Source organism: Cucurbitaria berberidis (assembly GCF_010015615.1).
Source record: "Cucurbitaria berberidis CBS 394.84 unplaced genomic scaffold K460scaffold_6, whole genome shotgun sequence".
Classification (NCBI taxonomy): Eukaryota; Fungi; Ascomycota; class Dothideomycetes; order Pleosporales; family Cucurbitariaceae; genus Cucurbitaria; species Cucurbitaria berberidis.
In genome coordinates, this window is record NW_024468940.1 from 886,359 (window position 1) to 908,135 (window position 21,777).

Consider the following 21,777-nt stretch of genomic DNA (forward strand, 5'->3'; position numbering starts at 1 on the left):
GATGACCAAGGAGTAATCTAGATGGCGTGAACCTTAAAGGTGGTGGTCGGATCACCGTCAGCCATGGCAGCCCCCGACGCGAAGGAACGATATCCTTGCGTGAGCCTCATGGCTGGTGTTGTACGGCTGGATGTCCAGTCAGAGACGGTGAGGATGGTCTAGGAGATGGACCGGGTGCGACTCGAGTTCCCCGGATACATGGCAGGCTGCTCGTAGTGCAGTGGCTCAAGGAACAAGCGTTGCGACCAGCCATAGACGGTTCCCGAGGTCAGCGAGACCTGGTTTAGGCAGCCTGCAGGTTGGGTCAGTAGACGATCAGCTATCCAGGCCAGTTCAAAAGTACCGATGCACAGGGGCCTTGTGAGCCTATGACGGATGAAGGCACGAAGCTGTGAGACGTTGGAGTAGCCACCTGCATTGGTTCCGGCCTTTGGCGTCCATTCTATGAACAAGGCCGATACCGTTGGCGTAGTCACAGGCAATAAACAGACGGGGCCTCGATGGTCGCCTCTTACTGCCGCTTTGAATGCTATCGGGGCGTAGCGACCATGCACAGTCAACTGAATCGAGTGAGGGATACATGGGCATCTGGCAACCCACTGGATCGATCGTACCGCTTAGGAGCCCGCATCATCGCTGTGAGCCCCCAACCTGGTGCCACATGCGCTGGCCAAGTTGCTATTCAGCACACGTGCCAGCTCTTGTTCTCGGGTGCGACAGCGCACTTCTCTAGATGATTCTCTAGATGATGAGTATATGCAGCAGTAGTCACGTTTCCCGGGCGATGCGGACGACGGAGTGGTTCCCCTGGTCGGCCCGTTGCTGGACTACTGCGACCAGCAAGCGCTAGGATGAAAGAGCCAACAAACCGCACCGCAGCATTGTTCAGGGCCAAGCCTCAGGTGGTGGAACGAAGCGCGACGAGGAGAGGCTGCGCAGGCGTGGGCGTGGGCGTGGGCGGCGACGTGTAGCTTCTGGTATTCCATGTCACTCCCTCACTAATCGGCAGCGCAGCGGCTGCATCGCTTAATATGGGGCACAGTGGGTATGACATGATAGAAGGCCATGGCTGCTATACTGCAGGCGGGTGCAGGGCTGCCCGTTAGCGCCTTAAGTTGCCTTTCGGTCGACGGAAGGGGAGGCCAGGCCAGAGGGTTAATAGCCGTGTGTGTGCCCGCAGCGCATCGAGAGGCCATTGCGACGACGCTGGAACCACAACCCAAGGCGAACGAACTGCTAGCCAAAGTGCACGCCAAAACCAGGATACAGGAGACAGGAGACAGCAGACGCTTTACTGCCATCGGGTGATCCTCAGGCGGCGAGCGGCCTTGTCGTTCACGCGCGCCCCCGCATCGCATCGTTGTTGTCGGGGGGTCCGCCTCCCACACCCACCTCCTTCCCGGCCCGCGTTCCAACATCACCCGAGCACAGCTGCTGCTGGTCAAGGAAGGGAGACGAACCCACCCTTTACCATTGCTCTCTAGGAGGCCTCCTATCTTCTCAACCCTCAACGCTGCTGCTGCTGCTGCTGGAAGACGACGCCAAAATTCACGCCCCATCGGAGCTGGGCGCCGCAGGTGCGTCGTCTTCTCCCCGGACTGGAGAGAACGGCGCACCGCGGCTAACTGCAGTGACTGCTTACGCACATCAACCACTACAGCGGCCGCCATCTCCTCCGCTGCTGCAGCAACCCTCTCCTCTGACCCAAGCCTCGCCATCCACCGTGGACGCGTCTCCACAGCAGACGCCCAGGCCTCTCATTGCCAACGGTAGTGCAGAGGCCGCAGGAGGGCGACGACCAGACTCATCAAGGATGCGCTCGTCGATTGCATGTGACAAATGTCGTAAGAGCAAGACCAAATGCGAGAACCTGGGCCAAAACACCGTCTGTAAGGCCTGTGCACACACCAAGAGAGAATGCGTCTATGGCCCTTCAACCGTAATCCCCAGTGGTGGCTCACTGCGGCGCGAGAGTACCGCTGCCGAAGGCGATGTAAGTTGAATGCATCATCATCATCATCATCATCCTCATCACAATCATCTTATATTTCAATCTTCAACGATCCTAGCACAAGGTATTACTCTGCGGCTTGGCACTCTCGTGCAAGACTAGTCCCCTGGCTCACTAAAACTGCTGTTTGGAGTGTATTTCAAATCCATACCCAATCAAGCCTGAAAGTCTGGCTACAACAACACTGTACAACTGACTCTCGTTATCAATGGCTCAATACTGAACATGCTGAAATTTGTCTTGGACCGGATCAGGTACTAACATATCGCTTCATAGGCCGTGCCGAGGAAGCGTAGAAAGCCTCTGGCGCCCACATCAAGTCTTGCCGACCGCCCAACAGACGGGTTGGGGACATTTGAAGACGCCCTCTCTTCCCCGTTGCTTACCCCCCAGGTCTGGAAAGAGCTTGTAAGTGTGACCCCTCACCACTAGAGATTATGGCTCACCGTACCCAAGTTTGCCATTTACGAAAAACACTTCGCCATAGACTTCCCCTTCCTACATAAGCAAAGATTTCTGAGCCCCCTGCAACCAACTCCGGGCACACCGCTTGATAAAAATGCCGAATCCTCCCCTTCGATGAGACCGCCGCACTACCCACCCTTGCTACTAGCATTCTTAACTCAAACAGCTCGCTTTCACCCTGCACTTGTCGCCCAGAAAGGAACTCCAATTGCAACCGCCCACTTCTATGCGCAAGCCACGCGTGTACAAATGGGCCATGATGTTGTTGGCAAGCCAACAGTCGAAAAGATCCAGGCCCTTCTTATGCTGGCTTGTCACGAATGGACTGATTTGAAAGGCACAACCGGCTGGCTGAAGATGCGAACCGCCATAAGTTCCGCTCAACTTCTCAAGTACCAGTGGGATGCAGACAATGATGACGATGAGCAAGGCGAGGCGACACAAGGCGACAACCGACAATCGGAGAAGAACCAGTTCATCGATCGCGAGATAAAACGTCGTACCTTCTGGAGTTGTTGCCTTTTGGATCGCTACCTGAGTTGGGGTAAAAATCGACCCCAAATGTTGAGGTCCGATGAAATGCAGAGAATCCAGCTCGTTTGCAGTGACCGTGCCTTTGACTGGGGCTTAAAGTCTCGAACCAGGCTCTTGGGAGAAGATGATACAGCATACGCGGAGCGACGAGAGAAGCTGCGCAATTCGTCCAAGCCTGATTATGAGAAGCGGAATGGGACTGGCCGAGACCAACGGCCGAGCAATCATATGGATCATGTCAGGTGGGAAGTAGGAGAGCAGGAAGCAGAACTCAGCTGGTACATACAAGTGGTTGATCATCTCGGAGAAATCATAAAATGGTCTTGTGCGGGTGGAAGACGGTGAGTTTAGTATAAACCGGTCCGCACACGGCGGAACACTACTAACACATGCTAGTCAAGAGGGCACCACACCCCCGTGGGACGAAAAATCAACATTTCGACGACTTGACGACAATCTGAAGCGTTTGAAGCGCAATCTCCCTGAACAACTCCAGCTCACACCTGAAAACACACAGATTCGACTCTACAACGGACCTGCAGACAAATATCTCCTCATCCATGCCATGTGCATGATGTGTACTGTTTGGTTATACAGAGAGTATCTGCCTCTCTCCCCGTGGATGTTGAAGACCCCTCAGGGTCCGCTGGACGATCCGCTTATCACGGACAAGCCTCCTACTCCCGATTACTGGGTAAATCAAGCCAAGGACTGTTTTGGAGCCTGCAAAGATTTTGCCAACCTTCTCCATTCGTTGCATGACGTGCAGGCGGAAACGCCCACAGTAGCTTTTGCTACCTATACTGTAGCTTGGTCTGGTAGGTAACCTTGCATGGCTGATCAACGTCTGCTAACTTCAAGGCAGCCATATATTGTTTCTTCCATCCAGGCATGGACCCCGACGGCGCTTTGGATACCCGTCCGAAGCCTAATGCATGGGACATTGCCAATCTCTTCCTTGGCCAGATGGCACGTCGATTCCCCATGGCACGTGATTGGCAGTTGAAGCTGAAGACCGTGTACAAATATTACCAAGAAGAGCGCGCGAAGTACAAAAAAGCCGGCGGTGATGTTGGAAGCTCTCCTCAAAGTTCCTCAAGCGATGGCGGTGGTGGTCTAAAAGATTATGTTCAGCTCTTTGAGAAGTCACACAAAGAGTTTGGTCTCACTGACGAGAATCTTACCCTGGACGACAAAGATATCGACATGACTGATATCAAGATGAACCATGATGACGATTCAGAGGACCGCAACGAGCCAACCAGTACTTTCGACATGAAGAGTGAAAAGAGAGACTCATCGGAGAGCGTGCCTGCTCAAACCGCCCCAGTCTCTCCCGCGTTCACACCCGTCAACGCCAAAGCGGCTGTGTTGAAGCCCTTTGCAGCAAATGATCTAACAGGCCTTCCAAGGACTCCACCGACGCCCTACGGGCCTCAGATTCTCAATCAACACACTCCAGCCGACTCTACCTATTCTTATGCCTCCCACAATTCGGCTTATATCTCGCCCACATCGCATGGCTACACGTACAATACTACGCATTCCTCTCACCACAATGCATCTGCAACGCGAAATAGTTCAGACCCCAATCAGGTCCAGATGTTTTCCTCAGGGACTGGGCCCGTTCAGGCGGGTGGCGGATATTCTAGTTGGCCACAGCAGAGTCTTGAGGAAATTAGACCGACCAAGGCTATGATAGAACATCAAGGTGCCCAGAGTATCCATAGCGACTTTGACCTGGAGATCATGGCAATGGGCGACGGAGGTGCCATTGCTTTTCCGACCGAGAGGCCCTTTTCCAACGACACCAACAATAACACATACTATCAGTATTACGGACAGAATACCTATTACAACGGAGCGAATGCGGGTCCAACCAATCTCTGGACACCGAAGAGATGATCATGTGGTCAAACCGCATTCGGTCCCTTCGCATCCTACCGTGTAGCTCCGACCTAGAGGCAACTGTTATGAGCCGTCGTCCAGTGCTTGTGGTCCCTATTTCCTTTACTGTAATTTTCTTTTACGCCTTGCAGCTGCTCAAGTAGCTGCGACTGCGGTTGTTTTCTATTGCATTAGCTCAAGCGACGATACTGTGGAGTGGCAAATTCTTGTACCGTGCATTTCCTCGGAGATTTCGCGTTGTGGTTTCGCATGCGCCTTTGTTTCAATAGAGTTGAGCGGCAGTAGTCGGAAAACACATGTAGTCTTGATAGCTTAAGGTGAAATTAGCCTTTCTAGTGTACTTCGTTCTCAGTATGATATCAGGTTGAACGCCAATCCCGACTCTGACAGCATTTCCACTTGGATCAATTCTAGTGTTTAAAACCAGTAAAAAGTGCGTACCCGTTCTAACTGAACCCACATTTTTTTCTTAGCATCATAGCTACTATCCTCACACCACCGTCTTTCGCACAGTACCTGAAAAGATACAATCCATGACGAGCCATTACCTCGGCCAATACCCCGATGTCCGTCGCCCATCAGCGGATGTCTTCCCAAAAGTAGTGCGGAGTAGGTCTAAAGCGCCGAGTTTCCGGAGATAAACAACTAGGATGCAGCGTCCGGCACCCCTGCAGCATCCACTGATCGTCCGCGCAACCCCTCGACGGTTGAGGCGTTCTTGGGCAAGTCTCCGCCCAGCCTCCTCCCATCCGACCATCTACTAGGCAGACATTGGTGGAATCAAGGTACCTCGACCGTCGACGTTTGTCGGCCGTTCGTGTTACCTCCCCTTCAAGCTAGGATAGCGAGGGGTAAACCTGCACCGCAATATGGGGCAAAAGACGGGGAACGAGCACGGACCGAGTCATCACGAGCGGGAGAAAGATGGTGTCATTGTGGGACAGGGACAGGAACGGCGTGGTGCGCAGCAGGGCCTGAAGACAATGTGAGCGGCTCTCCAGGCTGGAGTATATGAGCTCTTGCGTTCCCGGGTTCCTGGGTTGCTGCTGCTGTCCACGACTGACATTTGGATCTTCTTTTGGCTAGGATGAAGAGTCTTTTGAAGTTTAGCAGTGCGGTTGCGCTGTCTTGTCTTGCCATTGAGTCTGCTGCGAGAGCGGTAGGGTATTCGCCTCATGAATTGATCAAGCCGTATAAGAGAGCGCCCCTACAAGACATTGTGAGTCTGAATGAACAATTGAAATGAATCAAAGCTCGAGGAACTGATTCCATGGTATAGGTAACGTGGGATGAGCACTCACTCTTTGTGCACGGCGAGCGAATCTTTTTGTACTCTGGCGAAGTTCATCCGTACCGGTACGTCACTACTTTTCTCCTTCTTCGCAAAATGAGAGTGGGAATACATTTACTGACCAAGCGCAGACTACCTGTCCCCGATCTCTACCTTGATCTATTCCAGAAGATCAAAGCCCTTGGCTTCAATGGCGTATCGTTTTACGTTGACTGGGCGTTGCTGGAGGGCAAACCAGGTGTCTACCGCGCAGAAGGCGTCTTCGATTTACAGCCTTTCTTTGACGCAGCCACGAAAGCCGGCATCTACCTAATCGCCAGACCCGGGCCGTATATCAATGCCGAAGTATCCGGCGGAGGCTTTCCGGGATGGATCCAAAGAATCAACGGCACGCTAAGGACGCGAGCCACGGACTTTTTGGAAGCAACAGACAAGTACGTTTTATCGCAACTCCTCCCGAAGACAGCGCGCTTATAGAATGCAGCTACATTAAGCATGTTGGAGCTACGATAGCTGCAGCACAGATTACCAATGGTGGTCCGATTATACTGGTGCAGCCTGAGAACGAGTACACCCAAGCGACATCCGCCATTAAGCCCTTCCCGGATCCAGTGTATATGCAGTACGTCGAAGATCAGTTGCGTAATGCCAGTATTGTTGTGCCGTTTATCAGTAATGATGCGTCGGCCAAGGGGAATAATGCGCCTGGTCAACCTGCTGCTGTTGACATTTACGGACATGATGGGTAAGTGAATCCAAGTATAAACTACTTCTAAGACATGAAATAACCTTGTTCTCGCAGATATCCAGTGGGATTCGATTGCGCCAATCCAAGTGTCTGGCCAGATGGCAAGCTACCCACGAACTGGCGTCAGCTGCATGAGCAGCAGAGCCCGAATACCCCTTACTCCATCGTTGAATTTCAAGCCGGTAGCTTTGATCCTGTAAGTAATGGAACATTTCAGCTCACCAGGAAGTCCAGCCTTTTCACTTTTTTTCTCGTTTGGATGTGTGTTTTGAACTTAGAGACTGACAACTGCTAGTGGGGCGGCCCGGGCTGGGACAAATGCTCAGTCCTCGTCAATGCCGAGTTCGAGCGCGTCTTCTACAAGCAACTCTACAGCTTCGGTGTCACAATTCTCAATCTGTACATGACGTGGGGCGGCACAAACTGGGGCAACCTGGGGCATCCCGGAGGCTACACCAGCTACGACTACTCAGCACCCATTCGCGAAGGCCGTGAAGTGGACCGTGAGAAGTACTCGGAGCTGAAACTACAGGCGAACTTTTTTAAGGTCAGCCCAGCCTATCTGACTGCTGCGAGAGGCAACGCTTCGAACAGTACTTGGACAACAACCACCGATTTGACTGTCACGCCGGCTTCTGGGGAGAAGACTAAATTCTACTTTGTAAGGCACTCGAAGTATAATTCGCTCGCGTCAACGAGCTATAAGCTGAAGCTTCCGACAACAGCCTTTGGCAACATCACGGTGCCGCAGATTAATGGCACATCGCTTACGCTCAACGGACGCGATTCAAAGGTTCACGTTAGCGACTACGATATTGGAGGTGCAACGCTCGTCTACTCCACTGCGGACATCTTCACGTGGCACAAGTATGTGGATAAGACTGTGTTGGTCGTATACGGCGGTCCTGGCGAGACTCACGAGCTAGCTCTTGCAGTCACCGGACTAGAAGTCTTGGAAGGCGAGGTGAAGAGCATCTCCACGCGCGGATATACCTTGTTGAACTTCAAGGCGGACGGTACGAGGAAGGTCGCAAAGGTTGGAGTGGAAAGCAACTTTGTCTACGTCTACATGCTTGGTAAGCATTCCCGATGTTTATATCACGACGATGAGCGAGGACTAATAAAACCTTCAGACCGCAACGAAGCCTATAACTACTGGGCTGTCGACCAGGCTGCCCATGACTCGTCAAATCCCGTTATACTCAAAGCGGGTTACTTGACACGCACGGCAAAGGTCACCGGCGATACGCTGGACCTCACAGGCGACTTGAACGCCACAACGCCCATTGAGATTCTCGGTGGCGCGCCCGCTTCCCTCTCCAAGTTGACTTTCAACGGTAACGAGGTTGACTTCAAAGTTTCCAAAGCAGACGTCGTGACCGCCAACATCGACTATCCAAAGCCCAAGTTCACGGTCCCGCAACTCAGTGAGCTTGAGTGGAAGTACATCGACTCGCTCCCCGAAATTCAGTCTAGCTATGACGACAGCAAATGGACAAAGGCAGAGCTCAAGAAGACTTTCAACTCCCTGCGAGCACTGACTACCCCTGTATCGCTCTACAGCTCAGACTACGGGTACCACACCGGGACCCTACTCTACCGCGGTACATTTACGGCGACCGGCAACGAAACAACATTCTACCTCTCCACACAGGGTGGCTCCGCATTCGGATCGTCCGCCTGGGTAGGCGACCAATTCTTGGGCTCGTGGCGCGGCTATGACGCTGCTACACACGGCAACAACACATTTACGCTCCCGAATCTTACCAAGGGAAAGACATATACGATCACAGTAGTGATTGATAACCAAGGTCTAGATGAAAACTGGACCATTGGTACTGAGACCATGAAGAATCCACGCGGCGTGTTGGACTACAAGCTATCTGGCCATGCCCAATCCGACGTGACATGGAAGTTGACAGGCAACCTAGGCGGAGAAGACTACCTCGACATAACGCGCGGCCCGCTGAACGAGGGCGGCCTGTTCGTCGAACGCCAGGGCCTGCACCTCCCCGGCGCTCTCTCGTCAAACGCAGACTGGAAACCGAGTAAAGGCCCCGTGACAGACGGCCTCGCGGCGCCGGGCATCGGATTCTTCGCCACGGAATTCAAGCTCAGTCTTCCCTCGGACTACGACATCCCGCTGAGCTTTACCTTCTCCAACAGCACCACTGCAAACAATTCGACCGGCTCCAGCGTCCCCGCGTACAGAGTCCAACTCTACGTCAACGGCTGGCAGTACGGCAAGTTCGTTAGCAATGTGGGCCCGCAAACGAAATACCCCGTTCCAGAGGGTATTCTGAATTATCGCGGGACGAATTATCTTGGCGTCAGTCTGTGGGGGTTGGATGGTGGGAAGACGAAGATTGAGGGGCTGGAGTTGAGTGTTGATGGGTTGGTGTGGAGTGCCATTGGGGAAGTGAGGACTGTTGAGGGACAGAAGTATGAGGGTAGGCAGGGCGCGTACTGAGATTCAGACCTTTGGGACGTTATGAAATCCTGATACCTTAGATAAGCTTTAAGCTAGTAGTGTATAAGCGATAATACGTACATGATGTAGCACACGGAGCCCCGAGTGCATGTATCGGAAGACCTGCGGCATCTGCAATAGCCCTATTGTCCTTGTTGACTAAGAAAACATTTTTTAAAGGTATTTAGGATGAATTACTAATAAGATTCTTCTTCCGGGTCTGGCGGCAATTGGTCCCACTGTACGTCCGCGAGCGCTGGGTATTGAGCTAGTAGAGCTTCTGGAAGGGAATGCTCCGTTGGGTTCCCATCATCATCATATTGGAACGTGGCCTGAGAATCTGAAGCTTGCACTATTGCATCGATAGTCGCATCTGAAGGTCTAGCGGCCGTTTCCTCTGGCCACTGGTCTTGTGTATAGCCTTCCTCTCTCCATTGTTCCTCCAAGAGAGGTCGGATACAGGCACGGCCTGGGTCACACCTGAAGTGCGATCGTAGTCCGCTAATACGAGCAAAGGGACGGCCACAACCCCAAGGATTGCCATTCTTCAGGTTCCCATAACATGCGTATTTTCCTTTACCTAAATGGATACCTTCGTGGCGCAAGCGATCATTTTGCCGAACAAAGGACTTTCCACACATAGTACAGACAAAGGGTTTTTCGTTTGTGTGTGTGCGGAGATGCGCGTGTAGATTGTAGGCTCTTGTGAAACTTCTCGAGCACAAACTACAATCGAATGTGGTAGGTTGCTTTTGAGTGTGACGAGAATCAGCCTCTACTTCAGGCACTTCCTCCGGATAGTCTGCATCCGCTTCAACTACCGTGCCGTGATATTCTTCCATGTGTTTCTGGAGGTCCTTCGCCGTTACACACCCTATGACGGCCTGCGGGCACCCTTCTTCCGTACAGACAAACGATCTTTCGTGCTTGGAAATATGACGGTCTCGCTGGATATGTGTCGGGAACCCTCTTGAGTAGAATTGGCAATTTAGTCGACGGCACTTGTAGTAGTTGGAGCCATAAAGACGTTTCAGCTGATCTTCTTGTACGGTAGTGATGCTCGGTGATGATACTATAGCTTCTAATTGTGTTCGGATCGCCTCCATGACTTTCGCTATGGATAGAGGCTCATCATCAGAAGGGCCCTTTCCAGTGGGTAGTAGCTGGTTTTTGGTAGAGATTACAGCTTGGCAAATACTGTCATACATGTCGTATGATGTCAACGCCGCAAGATTTTCTTCCATGGTTTTGGATACCGTGAGTCTCTTTGTCGGGGATGCCCATTGGACGTCTAAGAAAACGCCGATGGCCTCGACCAAGTGTTCCAATTTACGTGAAGTAAGCTGAGACACCTTGCGGACGCCGTCGATGAGGTGATGTGCCCAGAAGCAGGAGGCGTAATCCGCAAAAGCGTAGTCGCCTTCGTATAACGCTTTCTGGATGTTACCTTCGTCCGTGTTCAAGACGAACTGGTCGAAGCTCATATAGGTCATGCAAAGGAGTGCTAAATCAAAATCTACCTCGGGAACGCAGATGTGCCCCTTTTCCATGAGAAACCTGCAATATTAGTAACTGCTTCAAACTGAAGAGGGCGCTATACTTCTTCGCTGTGGAATGCACAAGCACTACAAATCCTTCGGAACTAAGTTCAACAAGTGATGCACACAGATCCTTGCAGTTATCTTGGAACTTCAGATCCGAACTCAGGATGCCTTCCTCGAGGTTGACAGACACAGCGCACTGAATCTCAAACCACTGTAATGTGCGCTTCGCACATGCCAGCCATCCGAGCAGTCTCTTAGCATGGTCGCTACGAGGGTGCGGTTGCATGGCCGGGCCCATGATCCGGTTGATAATTCGACTGTATCTGAATAGCATTAGTCAAATATGGAGACTTAGAGAGTCTACCCACGCCTGTTCTAATCCACTAGGGAACACATCAGGTCGCATCTCAAGCAGAAATTGGCTCCGAGTTGGCTGCTCGTAAAGGTTTTCTGTGACCAGCTTCGCGTAGAGAAACATACCTATATTGGCTGTTAGTATATAAAATGCGCGCGAAGTAACCCAATACCTTGTGCTCTTGCCGTAACTATCTCGGAGATGTTATATTGCTTCGGGTCAAGGGGCCCGAACTTTTGGTCTAGGCGTTGATGCCACATTTGGCAATATGCTTGGATATCCCTCCGTGTCTCTTCCGGCTTTAGTCTGATAGCGGAGCAATCCGAGAGATCTTTGCGGGCATATCCATCGTCTTGGCTGATGAAAAGACACCGGAGCTGGCCAAGCTCTTTCGACGGAACGTTCCGGACTAGTTCCCTAAACCAGGTGGTCATCTCCTTGCGATCTTCACGATTGTATTCGTCCAAGCCATCAATGATGATGTACGTTTTCTGCGTTTTGTCACAAGTTTGTAATACAGTATCCAGCAAAGCTTTTGCTGTGCTAACACTTGATAGCACTACATCGCTACTCTTCGCTGCGCGGTCGTACAATAGTTGTACAATCATGTCATTTCCAGACATGAGCTGAGAGCACATTGTCCTTGCAATACTCACGAACGCATTCCGAGTTTCGTCGGTATTCCGGCAGTAGAAGAAGCAGAGTTTTGCGTGTGGTAGTTTGCGGCATTCATCAATCACACGTGAAGTAAGTACAGTTTTACCTAGAAAGATAAGTAGGGTATACAAAAAGAGCAGAGAATAGATTACCAGCGCCGGGGATACCAGAAAGCCATAACAATGGTTCGTGGCAATAGTCAAAGTCATACCATTTCTTAAACCTTGGATCTTTGAGAAGCCAGTCTCCACTATCACCGTAACGATTTTTCGTAGCATCTTCATGTCTGGTTTGCGCGTTGATGGGACAAAGCCATTGCTGTACGCTTAATCGCTTCCGGTCGAGTTCTGACCGATTGTACTCTTCATAATTCCTCTGTGACTGTGTCCGTAAATCTTGTAATGCTTCGAACTGGACAATCGTAGCTTGACTCTCAATAAGAGATTTGTGTCGATGTAAATTCTTGCTGAGGTGGGTCACAGTATTACTAAAAGAGCGCCATGTCGCATGAAAGAGTTCTTTCCATGCTAGTAGACAATTAGCTTTAACAAGCATTTAGCGGCCAAATAGACTTACTACGTTGACGGAAGTACCGTAAAGCTTCCTTGTGGAACTCTAGAATGTCTTCGTAGATATATGCTAGTGCAAGTTGCATGTGAGAGTTGCTCTGGAATACTGTTTGATATTGGGTAAACTGCGGTAAATTTTCGCCGATTTCCAAGTACGCGTCAAGCAGAGCGTTGAAAGCGTCTGCGTAATTCTTCGCTACCATGAGGAGAAACTTCATAGGCCCCTAAACGGACCGATTAGCGGCATGCTAACGTATCATATCTTTCACATACCCAAATAAACGCTATGATATCGGAGATATTTAGGAACACTTCTACGATCTTGCCATACTGTTCCATGGTATCCAGAAATGGTCCGAGCCGCTTCAGGTATCGCATCTTTTTGCTCTTGCGCTGATCATCCTGTATAATCGCTATTTGGCGCCTGAGATCGTCAAGAGACGTTAGCTGGAAAACCTTCAGCTCGTCCGGGCTGAGTCCAGCCTTTGTCTTAAAGGCATTCAAAGATTTCTCAAATGTCGAAACGACATTAGGCAGAGCGTTTGCCATTGGGGAAAAATTAAACTCGGAGCTGAAAATAGGCTTGTAAGTGTAGTGTAATCCTATGTGTCTTTCCACGCAGCTAACTGGAAGAATTTACACCACTAAAAGCAAAAACATGTTGCTGACTGGTGTAGAAATGGTTTGTGGGTACGTTGAGAGACATGTATCGCGGCTTGAGGCGCAGGCGGTGGGGTAGGCGGAGTTAACGCCAAGGCGCGACATCTGGACCGGTGAGACCCCTGGTTTGTGCATAACCTCACAGCCCTGAACCCCCGCCCATGGATTAAGGGTGAAACCAGCCAGCACCTTTCTCTTATGAATGGCTTGATGTTGTCGCCTGCGTCGCACGCCCGAACTCCACGAATCCTTCAACCGAACTACTTGTGGTGAACTCCTTACGATCGCCAGAACGTCATACATCGCAAAGAGGTCTATGGCAGGATATATCAACCCAAATACGCATAAAAAAAGACCATGGACACAAACCAACGATACTACCAAGCAAGGATTGATGCCGCCGAACAAGCGCGTCTACCAGGTACCAAAGGTTGGCTATGATGTACCTCTTCCGGTCGATTCACCATCTACGAGTTGTTTACGTACACCCCAAACTTCTAACAATATCGACTATAACTTGCTCACTCCAGGCCCTAGCATTGTGGGTCATAGTATCGACGATACAACTAGCCTTCCAATGAGTGATAGCATCGATTTGAGTTGGTCAAATGTGTGTGATGCAAACTTCATGGATGTTGACCAAAATTACAATCCCCCAGCAAAAGAGGTTTGCTTTGGCATGGTATGTGCGCCGTACGAATCTCTTTTTGATCCTACTCATCACAGATAGGTGCCGGATATTCAAGTCCGCTTGAATAAGACTTTTGACCCCCTTCTGGCTACGTGGGGTGCAATAAACGCTTCCGGTAGTGTAACTTTAGGGTTACAGTTCGTCGAAGGTCGATGCGATATCGTTGCGCCTTCTGGACAGGTTGCCGCAGTATTGAACATGAAGTCTTATCGATCTCTCCTACGCCTCCAACTAGACACTTCCATCAGGCTAGAAGCATCAGCCAAGCCTGCATCCTGGCTGCATCAAACGAATACGTCTGAGAAAATCGCAGAAACGCGTTACTGTTCAATGGATGTCCTTTTCTTTGGCTACCGATACGAGGCAGATACAGTTGCAACCAAGCTTGCTGCAGAGAATTTCTATCTTCAAGATCCGGATCACTTACCGGCAGGCTTCTCCTACGAAAATCCTCAGTGTCTTGATCTTCCGATCTCGAGTTACGTACAGCCTCCTACGGCGGACCTTTCGGTCATACCAACCGATCTACCTACACAAGAGTCGATGCTGATCTCCAACTCCATACTGGATACTGATGATGAGTTTGAACTTGATTTTGACAAGCTTCTCGATGCGTTCGCATGTCACGATCATCTAGTCCAAGCGTCGGCTGTCGTGCAGGTTTCGGCCAAGCTTTACAGGTATGCCCTTAGACAGTGCCCGAATGCAGATACTGAGTTATCGTTAGCCATCAGAGAGAAGGCTTAGATTTTATTTTGCAACGAGAGTTCAGTACCTTAGCCCCTTCACGAACTCTGTGGGAACAGCAACAAAGCGCCCAGGCCGAGAACGGCGCGCCAATGTGTGTCCTCCCACCCAAGGTTACATGTTATAACTTTTTACATTGAACGCTAACGTCCTATTTCGAGTAGTTTCAATCATGTGATCACTGGTGCTAAAAGTCCGCACCCCAAAGAGTGCTCAGGTGGAATCATCGCCGACGAAATGGGTTTAGGCAAATCTTTGATGATGTTATCTGCTATTACAGGAACGTTGGATCGAGCATGCGCTTACGCACAGTCCATGACCAGCGTAAGATCCTCCGGCCAAGGTATCATTGCAGCGAAGTCTACCCTGGTCCTCGTTCCGTCTGCACGTATGTGAGTCTTCGGCGGTGTACTATATGCTCCGACTAATGTCAGAACAGTGCTGATTGACAGTTGGATCAAAGAAATTCACGAGTATGTAATCGAGATTACTAGCTACAATTGAAAGCATCATAGCTAATCTACGTAGTCGTATTGCAGGGGGCGCCTTGACGTATCATAAGTTTCATAGCCGGGATCGAAAAATTGATTGTTTAAGTCTCCTGCAAAAAGATATCGTATTCACTACGTATGGTACAGTTGCAGCAGACTTTTCGCGTAAGCGTAGCCTCCTGCACCAAGTCCACTGGTATCGTATTGTACTAGATGAAGGTCCAGTAGCGAATTCTGGTCAGTTATCTTACATTTTCTGACCTGTCAATAGCACATGTGATTCGCAACGCCTCGACTAAACAATTTCGAGCGGTCACTGCTCTCCAGTCTCCACTCAGATGGGCCCTCACGGGGACACCGATTCAAAACTCGCTCGATGACCTAGGATCTTTGTTGATGTTTCTGAAGATCCCAATTCTCGATAACGTTGCGCAATTCAAACGTCACATCACAAGCCCCATTGAACGCAGGAAGGGAGACACTCCAAAAGACTATAGGAACTTGCGAATCCTCCTCCAATCAATTTGTCTTCGAAGGACTAAAGCTGTGTTACCAATGGCCGAGGTCACCACGTATACTCACTGGCTAGACTTTAACCCAAACGAGCGGATAGAATACGCACAGATTGAACGGATCTGCAAAGAAGCGCTTGACTTAGCCGTGAGCGGACACAAAGTCAAAGAGGCGCACCAAAACGTTCTCGAAATTCTACTTCGTCTCCGTCTCTTTTGCAACAACGGTAACATATATGAGCATATTAAAACGCCAAGCGGAGGGTGCACAAAAGACCCCGAGGAATCACTTAGTCTGCTTCAACAAACTGGAGATGCCATATGCTATTACTGCTCTTGCGATATTACATCGTTGCCAAGATCCGACACTCATGATACTGCAATATTGACCGCTTGTCATCACGTTATCTGTCCTGATTGCGTACCTGTATGGAGGAGTGTTTTCTCGAAAAGTACACCATGTCCTATATGTAAATCAATCCACAGCATGACTTCTGCTGTAACGCAGGATGACAGCAACATGCCCGCTTTCGACAACTTTCCTTCCAAAATATTGGCCCTTTGCGAGGATATACAAGCTCATAGAACGGAAGGAAAATGGTAAAGCTTTCAAGCGGCCCGTTAGCACTACTTCACTAACTAGGAATAGTGTTGTATTTTCGTTCTGGAAGCGTTCGCTTGACATTGCAGGCTCCCTGCTCAAAGAAAGAAACATACCGTTCTTGCGTGTCGACGGTTCCCTACTCTTCAGCAAACGTAGAATCATACTTAGCCAGTTCGAGACCCAGCCCGATATTCCAGTTCTACTAATGACGCTGGGAACTGGCGCCGTTGGGTGAGCGTCTTCTGAATTGTCATTGTCTGTGCTCTTGCTGACTCCCCATAGACTCAACTGCCTTACCGTTGCCCATCGAATCCACCTTCTTGAGCCTCAATGGAACCCTTCCGTTGAAAGTCAAGCGATAGGGCGCGTTGTCAGACTCGGCCAGGAACGCCCGGTCACTGTGATCCGCTACATCATGAACAAAACTGTCGAGAAGGTAGTTGACCGAATTCTTTTGGCTCCTCGCGTCCTAACACTCTGCAGAATGTGCAGAATAAACAGTTTAGAAAGCTCAGGCTTGCCAACGGGGGTTTTACACGCGGCAAGGGAGAGGAGGTGAAAGCAAGAATGCAGATTCTACAAGTACGTGCCGTAAACTTTGGACCGCCGCATCAAACAAGTCACTGACCTCGCTAGAATCTCATTCTCCAGCAATAGACCTTCCATGGAGGGTCAAGATAGAGTGGGAAAACGGCATAACTGACCGAGAGGAGCCCAAGGCACCAGTACAGTGTGGCTGACAGTGGGTTGAAATATCAAAGAGACAAACAAATGTGCGTAAGATGCACCCTTGCATCCACGTGGTATTGCCCCCAACGCTCTCTATAAAGCCCATAGTATGGAACATACACGCTTATGAAGTTTGGGGTTTGAAGGGCTATAGTGAATGTTCAAAAGCCACCCTCTGCTTGAAACCATCAAGTTGATTATGATATCCAAGTAGCGAAACTTGCGAGGTTCATTTTTTGTAGTCGTGTATAAGAAGAGTCGAGCAAGATTGGAGACTGAGCAGTTGAGCGTCTTTATAGCAGTATAGAAAAGACCTTTACCAACGCGCGAATAGAGTAGGCATTGGAGGATTTCCAGAGCGCCTGCGCCCTAGTTGAGCTATCGCTGGTTCTATGTAATCATTGGGGAAAATTGACAAAACGAGTTTCTTCCACAAAAAACCTGTGTAGTGGCAATGAATATTGCTCTGCCAATCCGAAAACAGAGGAACAACGGACATTAGGCCTTTTTATTGTGCCCCGAAGGCCAGAAGCACCACCCGGTCAGAAAAACTCGGACACTCACGTGATGCAGATCTGTGGCACAGTCACTTAGCCATAGCATATTCTTATCCCTATTGGCTTGCACAGACTAGCTTGTTACGTGGGGTGTCTAAGTCTTTCTGATGGGGTGGGGGACGTTGGAAGGACGTAAAGGCAAGGCATGTTTAAGCGAAGCGCATTCATTGGATACGGTGAGAGGGCAGAGCAGAGAGGCATGAGAAATGGACTTGAGAAATTGGAGAAAGAAACAGCGCCAACCCTAGAGTGGTTAGCGAATTGCCCCATCAGGATTGTGTCGGGGCAGTGTCGGCCAGATAAGATAAGACTGGTGAGTCATTTTGGGCTATTGGGCTGCGCCGGGCCCAACTAACACCTAGTCCCAAGATGCATTAGTGCGACGTGGAAAGCACTGCCAGACACCGAAACCAAGTACCACCATACACCCACGCGGCTGACAAAAAAGAGCCGACACCAAAATCCTTAGCTCACCCTACTACCACCAAATTTTATATTTATTACAAGTTTATGCAGCATTTAAAAACTTAAAAAAGTTTTATTTTATAGTTTAAGCAATTTAAGTTAAATATATACGTTATTTCCTTTTAAAAAATCTTAATTTTAGGTTGAATTTGTAGTAGATACAGCTTTTGGTGTAGGCTCTTTTTTGTCAGCCGCGTGACACCATACTCGATAAATGTCTATCTCTTAGCCACGTTGGCGTTTATTGCTCTTCTCATTTCTGTCAATCATATCGTAGCTCTTGCTTACACATTACAATATTCCCAGGAGCCAGTACTTCTAGACGCCCTTGCTTGCCTGTGCTACAACAGTGTTGTCGCTGATTATTGTGCACTGAAATCAAGACCAATCGCAGCATAGACCGACCTGTAGCTTGCTAGAGAAAGTAGTCAAGATCAAAATGTATCTTAGTCACCTTCCGGTGCTTGTTATTCTCGATAGAATGGAATGCCTTCGTTTGTTGCTCATTCATACTTTTGCTGCTTGGGTCTGGTAAAGCTAGAACGGCGGGGCATCCGAGTGCTTGTGAGAGGGCTTACAGCGCGACTAATCGGCAGCTGACACAGGGCATCCATCGCAGTAAAAGCATGCGGAAATAACCAGAAGATTCACTCAATGAACTTTTCACAGTAGATATCAGAACCACGGTTTTTAGCTTGCGCCACGAAATGCAATGATATGCAATTGGTACGCTAATCCAATGCTGCGTATACATAACCAAATCCCTTCTCTTGTCGTCATCCAACTCCCAACCCTCAAGCAACCCATCTTAACCATACATCCTTACACCTAGCAGCAAGATCAACAAGCGGGCGTTGTCACATAAAAGTCTAGATAGCCCCATTATACACATCTCTCAACAGCGGCCTGCCCTCAAGCACACCCCTCTTGCCCGCCGTGAACACCTTGCCCGGCATTCTATGCGCCTTCCTCGTCTCTTCAGGGCTGCTCGTGGACGACTTGCTTCCAATCCTCCTTACGTTTCCCCTATTCGGCGCTGCGGTGATATCACCAAGTGCTTTGCGTTTCTTAGACGGGCTAGGTGACGGACTCATATTCTTTCGAATCTTGTTCGCGAGGAAAGCCGAAGAGAACGGCTGTCGAGAAGGCGTCTTGGCCGTCTGTGTACTCGCATCATCAAACGCGTGACTGTCCAGCATGTCGGGCTGTAAATCGAGAACCCATCCCTTCTCGCGACATAGAGCGACCATATCACGCAGTAACTCGTTGCTCGAAAGTGTCTTCTCACTGCCTAGAATCACCAATTTTGAGCGCGCGCGCGTAAGTGCGACATTGACTCTCCTCCGATCCTTCAACAAATCACCTACAATGCTGTTCTCGTTGCTTCGCACGCAGGACACGAGAACGACTTCCTTATCTCTCCCCTGGAATTTGTCTGCGGTATGGAGTTCTACGCCTGCCGACCCAGGACCACCGATCGCTGGCGCAGCGAGTTCGGAGGATTGAGTTTGCGTGTATGCAGAGGATAGGGATTGGCGAAGGAGCGCAAGTTGCGAGCGGTAGAATGCTATGATGCCTATCTCATCGGCGGGAACACCAAGGCTTAAAAGGGATAAGGTGAGCTGTGTTATGAGTCGTGATTCTAGTGTGTTGGTGATGCGAGATCCGGATTGGGACTCCAGTGTTGGTGAGATGAGGTCCGTGTTGATGAATACCACGGGTGACTCGGGGGACAGTGAGCGAGAGAGCCAGCAAACAGCCGAGTTGGGGCCAGGGCAGATATGCTGAGCGCTCGACCGAGGTTGTTGTGTTTTGTGGTGACAAGTAAGAAGACCGGTAGGGTTTGGGAGAGTTAGTTTGCGTGAGGCAACGCTGGGCGTACCGCACTTCAAGCGGCCAGAGTAGATGAAGGTGTTCGACAGGAGCATGATGTCAGCGCACATGCGATACTGATGTTCCAAACTGACCACAGCTTGGGGATGCGCTTCGCAAAGAAGTTTGAATAGCGAAACATCTAGTCCACCCTCCATGGCTTCCTTGTTCTGCACGAGCGGAGGGAGTTGGTAGTGATCGCCCACTAATATGAATTTCTGTGCCATTCGAATAGGGCCTAGACAAACAGGTAGCGTGATTTGAGACGCCTCATCAACGATGCAGTAGTCGAATATGCGGCGATTGAACAATGGGTGATTGATGGTCAAACACGTCGTAGCTACGACAGGCGGCTCCATCCAGGACCTTTCAAGTTCCTCCACACTGTTCTTTGGTTCTGCAGCCAAAGTGGCAAACTGACGGACTTCGGGATGAATCTTTGCTGACGCCCCGAGACGCAAGATGCTGATCTGATCATCCTTGATCTTGAGTAAGATATTGTCGACAGCAGTGTGTGTATACGATGTGAGTAACACACTTTTCCCTTGTGCGACGAGAGTCCGGATAATGTGTGCGATGGTGGTTGTTTTCCCGGTTCCTGGCATACCTAGTACTAGAGCGCAGTCCTTCGCAGACATGACCTTTGAGATGGCGGCCTTCTGATCCGAGTTTATAGACATCTGTGACGATCGCGGTAGTACTATGTTGTCTAGGGCGGTCTTGAAAGTTGGGGCTCGGCCGTCGACGATTAATGCGCGCAGATCGTGAGCCTTGTAGACGCTGTTGTCCATGATCTGTATGAGGTTGTTGCGAGCGGCTGCCATTCCGTTACTGAACTCATCTTTATCCAATCGGTACAGCACAGGCTCATCATCGGCTTCATACTCTGCGACGAGCTCATCGTCCTTAGCGACCTCCATAATGCCGGCAAATGTCTGATTGCTTTGCGAATTGAACCCAGGAAGCTTGGTTCGAGAGTTGTGCAATCGTCTATCAACGGCAACAGTAATGCGACGCTTCCCAACGTTCGTCACGTAGCCGTTTGCAAGCGCAAAGTGACCCTGCTCGTCTGAAACAACGACTGGCTCCCCGATGATAAGCTGCGACTCCGTAAAAGAGAACCCTGGCTTCGGCCGCTGCTTGATGAACGTGTAGCTATAGCGATTGATCTTCTGGCCAGCCTTCTCCTCGTGCCCGGATCCCGGCTCCAAGATTACGTTCGAGAAGCAACGGCCTAGTTTCTCACGCTCAGTGCTAAGCATGGTCCACAACTCCCGTCTGAACTTCATCATGTCCGACTCTTCTTTAGTAAGGAGCGTGTCCCACTTCTTCATGAACTCTTGGTCGGACGGCTTTAGCGGCCCAACAAGTTCATCGTATCGCTCTTTAGCCTTCTTATTCAGCGTCTCGCCATTGCCGTCCTCAACCAAGTTGTGGTAGATGAAGCAGGACTCTTGAGCGTAGCATTTCTGGCACTTGAAGTCCTCCTTTAGGATCGGGGGTAGCTCGATGCGGTCTCGTACATAGCAAGCGAGCTCGTTACGCTTAATGATCATATGAATTATGTCATTACGAACAGTAGGAATGCGACTGGTGTCGGAGGTTTCGAGGTAATACAAAATACCGTATGCAATGTCCACATCTGCGTGTGTTAGCGAAGGTCCGTGACTCGTGGAGTGAAAGCGTACCGTATCGGTTAGTTAGCAATAGATTATATAAAGCCGTCTGAGCAACATGCGCAGCATTGGAAGAATTCTTGCCAGTTTTGACTTCGAAAGGTACTGTCAATGTCCGTTCGCCTTGGTCGTCTTGCATAGTAACCTGTACTGTAGCATCAATGTTTCCTTTCAGGCCATACATGGGTGACCAAACGTGCTCTTCCACGTCAAGCAGCTTA

The 21,777-nt window shown here is 50.1% G+C and overlaps 4 protein-coding genes across 4 annotated transcripts; 3 read left to right on the plus strand and 1 right to left on the minus strand.

Moving 5' to 3' along the window:
• Positions 1-1,065: 1,065 nt before the first annotated feature.
• On the plus strand, positions 1,066-5,392 carry K460DRAFT_398819 (uncharacterized protein; the record flags this gene model as incomplete). Its single annotated transcript, XM_040936215.1, has 6 exons — positions 1,066-1,166; positions 1,270-1,993; positions 2,288-2,419; positions 2,468-3,351; positions 3,407-3,828; positions 3,876-5,392. 6 exons carry the CDS (start codon positions 1,066-1,068, stop codon positions 4,913-4,915), a joined length of 3,303 nt encoding a protein of 1,100 aa, XP_040783498.1. The 3' UTR covers positions 4,916-5,392.
• Positions 5,393-5,611: 219 nt separating this feature from the next.
• K460DRAFT_347381 (glycoside hydrolase family 35 protein) lies at positions 5,612-9,545 on the plus strand. Its single transcript, XM_040931343.1, has 7 exons — positions 5,612-6,137; positions 6,198-6,274; positions 6,341-6,643; positions 6,694-6,954; positions 7,012-7,153; positions 7,253-8,033; positions 8,091-9,545. The coding sequence occupies exons 1-7, from the start codon at positions 6,006-6,008 to the stop codon at positions 9,425-9,427; spliced, it is 3,033 nt and encodes a 1,010-aa protein (XP_040783499.1). The 5' UTR covers positions 5,612-6,005; the 3' UTR covers positions 9,428-9,545.
• A 79-nt stretch (positions 9,546-9,624) lies between these two features.
• K460DRAFT_410330 (uncharacterized protein) lies at positions 9,625-13,101 on the minus strand (the record flags this gene model as incomplete). The annotated part of the gene is made up of 7 exons (XM_040937361.1): positions 9,625-10,984; positions 11,028-11,294; positions 11,340-11,451; positions 11,499-12,089; positions 12,136-12,510; positions 12,560-12,776; positions 12,826-13,101. 7 exons carry the CDS (start codon positions 13,099-13,101, stop codon positions 9,625-9,627), a joined length of 3,198 nt encoding a protein of 1,065 aa, XP_040783500.1.
• A 257-nt stretch (positions 13,102-13,358) lies between these two features.
• K460DRAFT_389454 (uncharacterized protein) lies at positions 13,359-17,382 on the plus strand. Its single transcript, XM_040935740.1, has 11 exons — positions 13,359-13,894; positions 13,943-14,583; positions 14,631-14,744; positions 14,815-15,038; positions 15,090-15,123; positions 15,179-15,360; positions 15,413-16,253; positions 16,303-16,488; positions 16,540-16,693; positions 16,741-16,839; positions 16,894-17,382. Exons 1-11 carry the CDS (start codon positions 13,529-13,531, stop codon positions 16,912-16,914), a joined length of 2,862 nt encoding a protein of 953 aa, XP_040783501.1. The 5' UTR covers positions 13,359-13,528; the 3' UTR covers positions 16,915-17,382.
• The last annotated feature ends 4,395 nt before the right edge of the window (positions 17,383-21,777 follow it).

What these genes read in the sequence shown, in the direction of transcription:
- K460DRAFT_389454 (XM_040935740.1), top strand. Translation starts at nt 13,529, where the DNA reads ATGGCAGGATATATCAACCCAAATACGCATAAAAAAAGACCATGGACA. An exon ending in AAGAGGTTTGCTTTGGCATG is followed by an intron (nt 13,895 to 13,942) that starts GTATGTGCGCCG and finishes CATCACAGATAG; the next exon opens with GTGCCGGATATTCAAGTCCG. An exon ending in GTTTCGGCCAAGCTTTACAG is followed by an intron (nt 14,584 to 14,630) that starts GTATGCCCTTAG and finishes AGTTATCGTTAG; the next exon opens with CCATCAGAGAGAAGGCTTAG.
- K460DRAFT_347381 (XM_040931343.1), top strand. Translation starts at nt 6,006, where the DNA reads ATGAAGAGTCTTTTGAAGTTTAGCAGTGCGGTTGCGCTGTCTTGTCTT. An exon ending in TTTTTGGAAGCAACAGACAA is followed by an intron (nt 6,644 to 6,693) that starts GTACGTTTTATC and finishes TATAGAATGCAG; the next exon opens with CTACATTAAGCATGTTGGAG. An exon ending in TGTCTACGTCTACATGCTTG is followed by an intron (nt 8,034 to 8,090) that starts GTAAGCATTCCC and finishes TAAAACCTTCAG; the next exon opens with ACCGCAACGAAGCCTATAAC.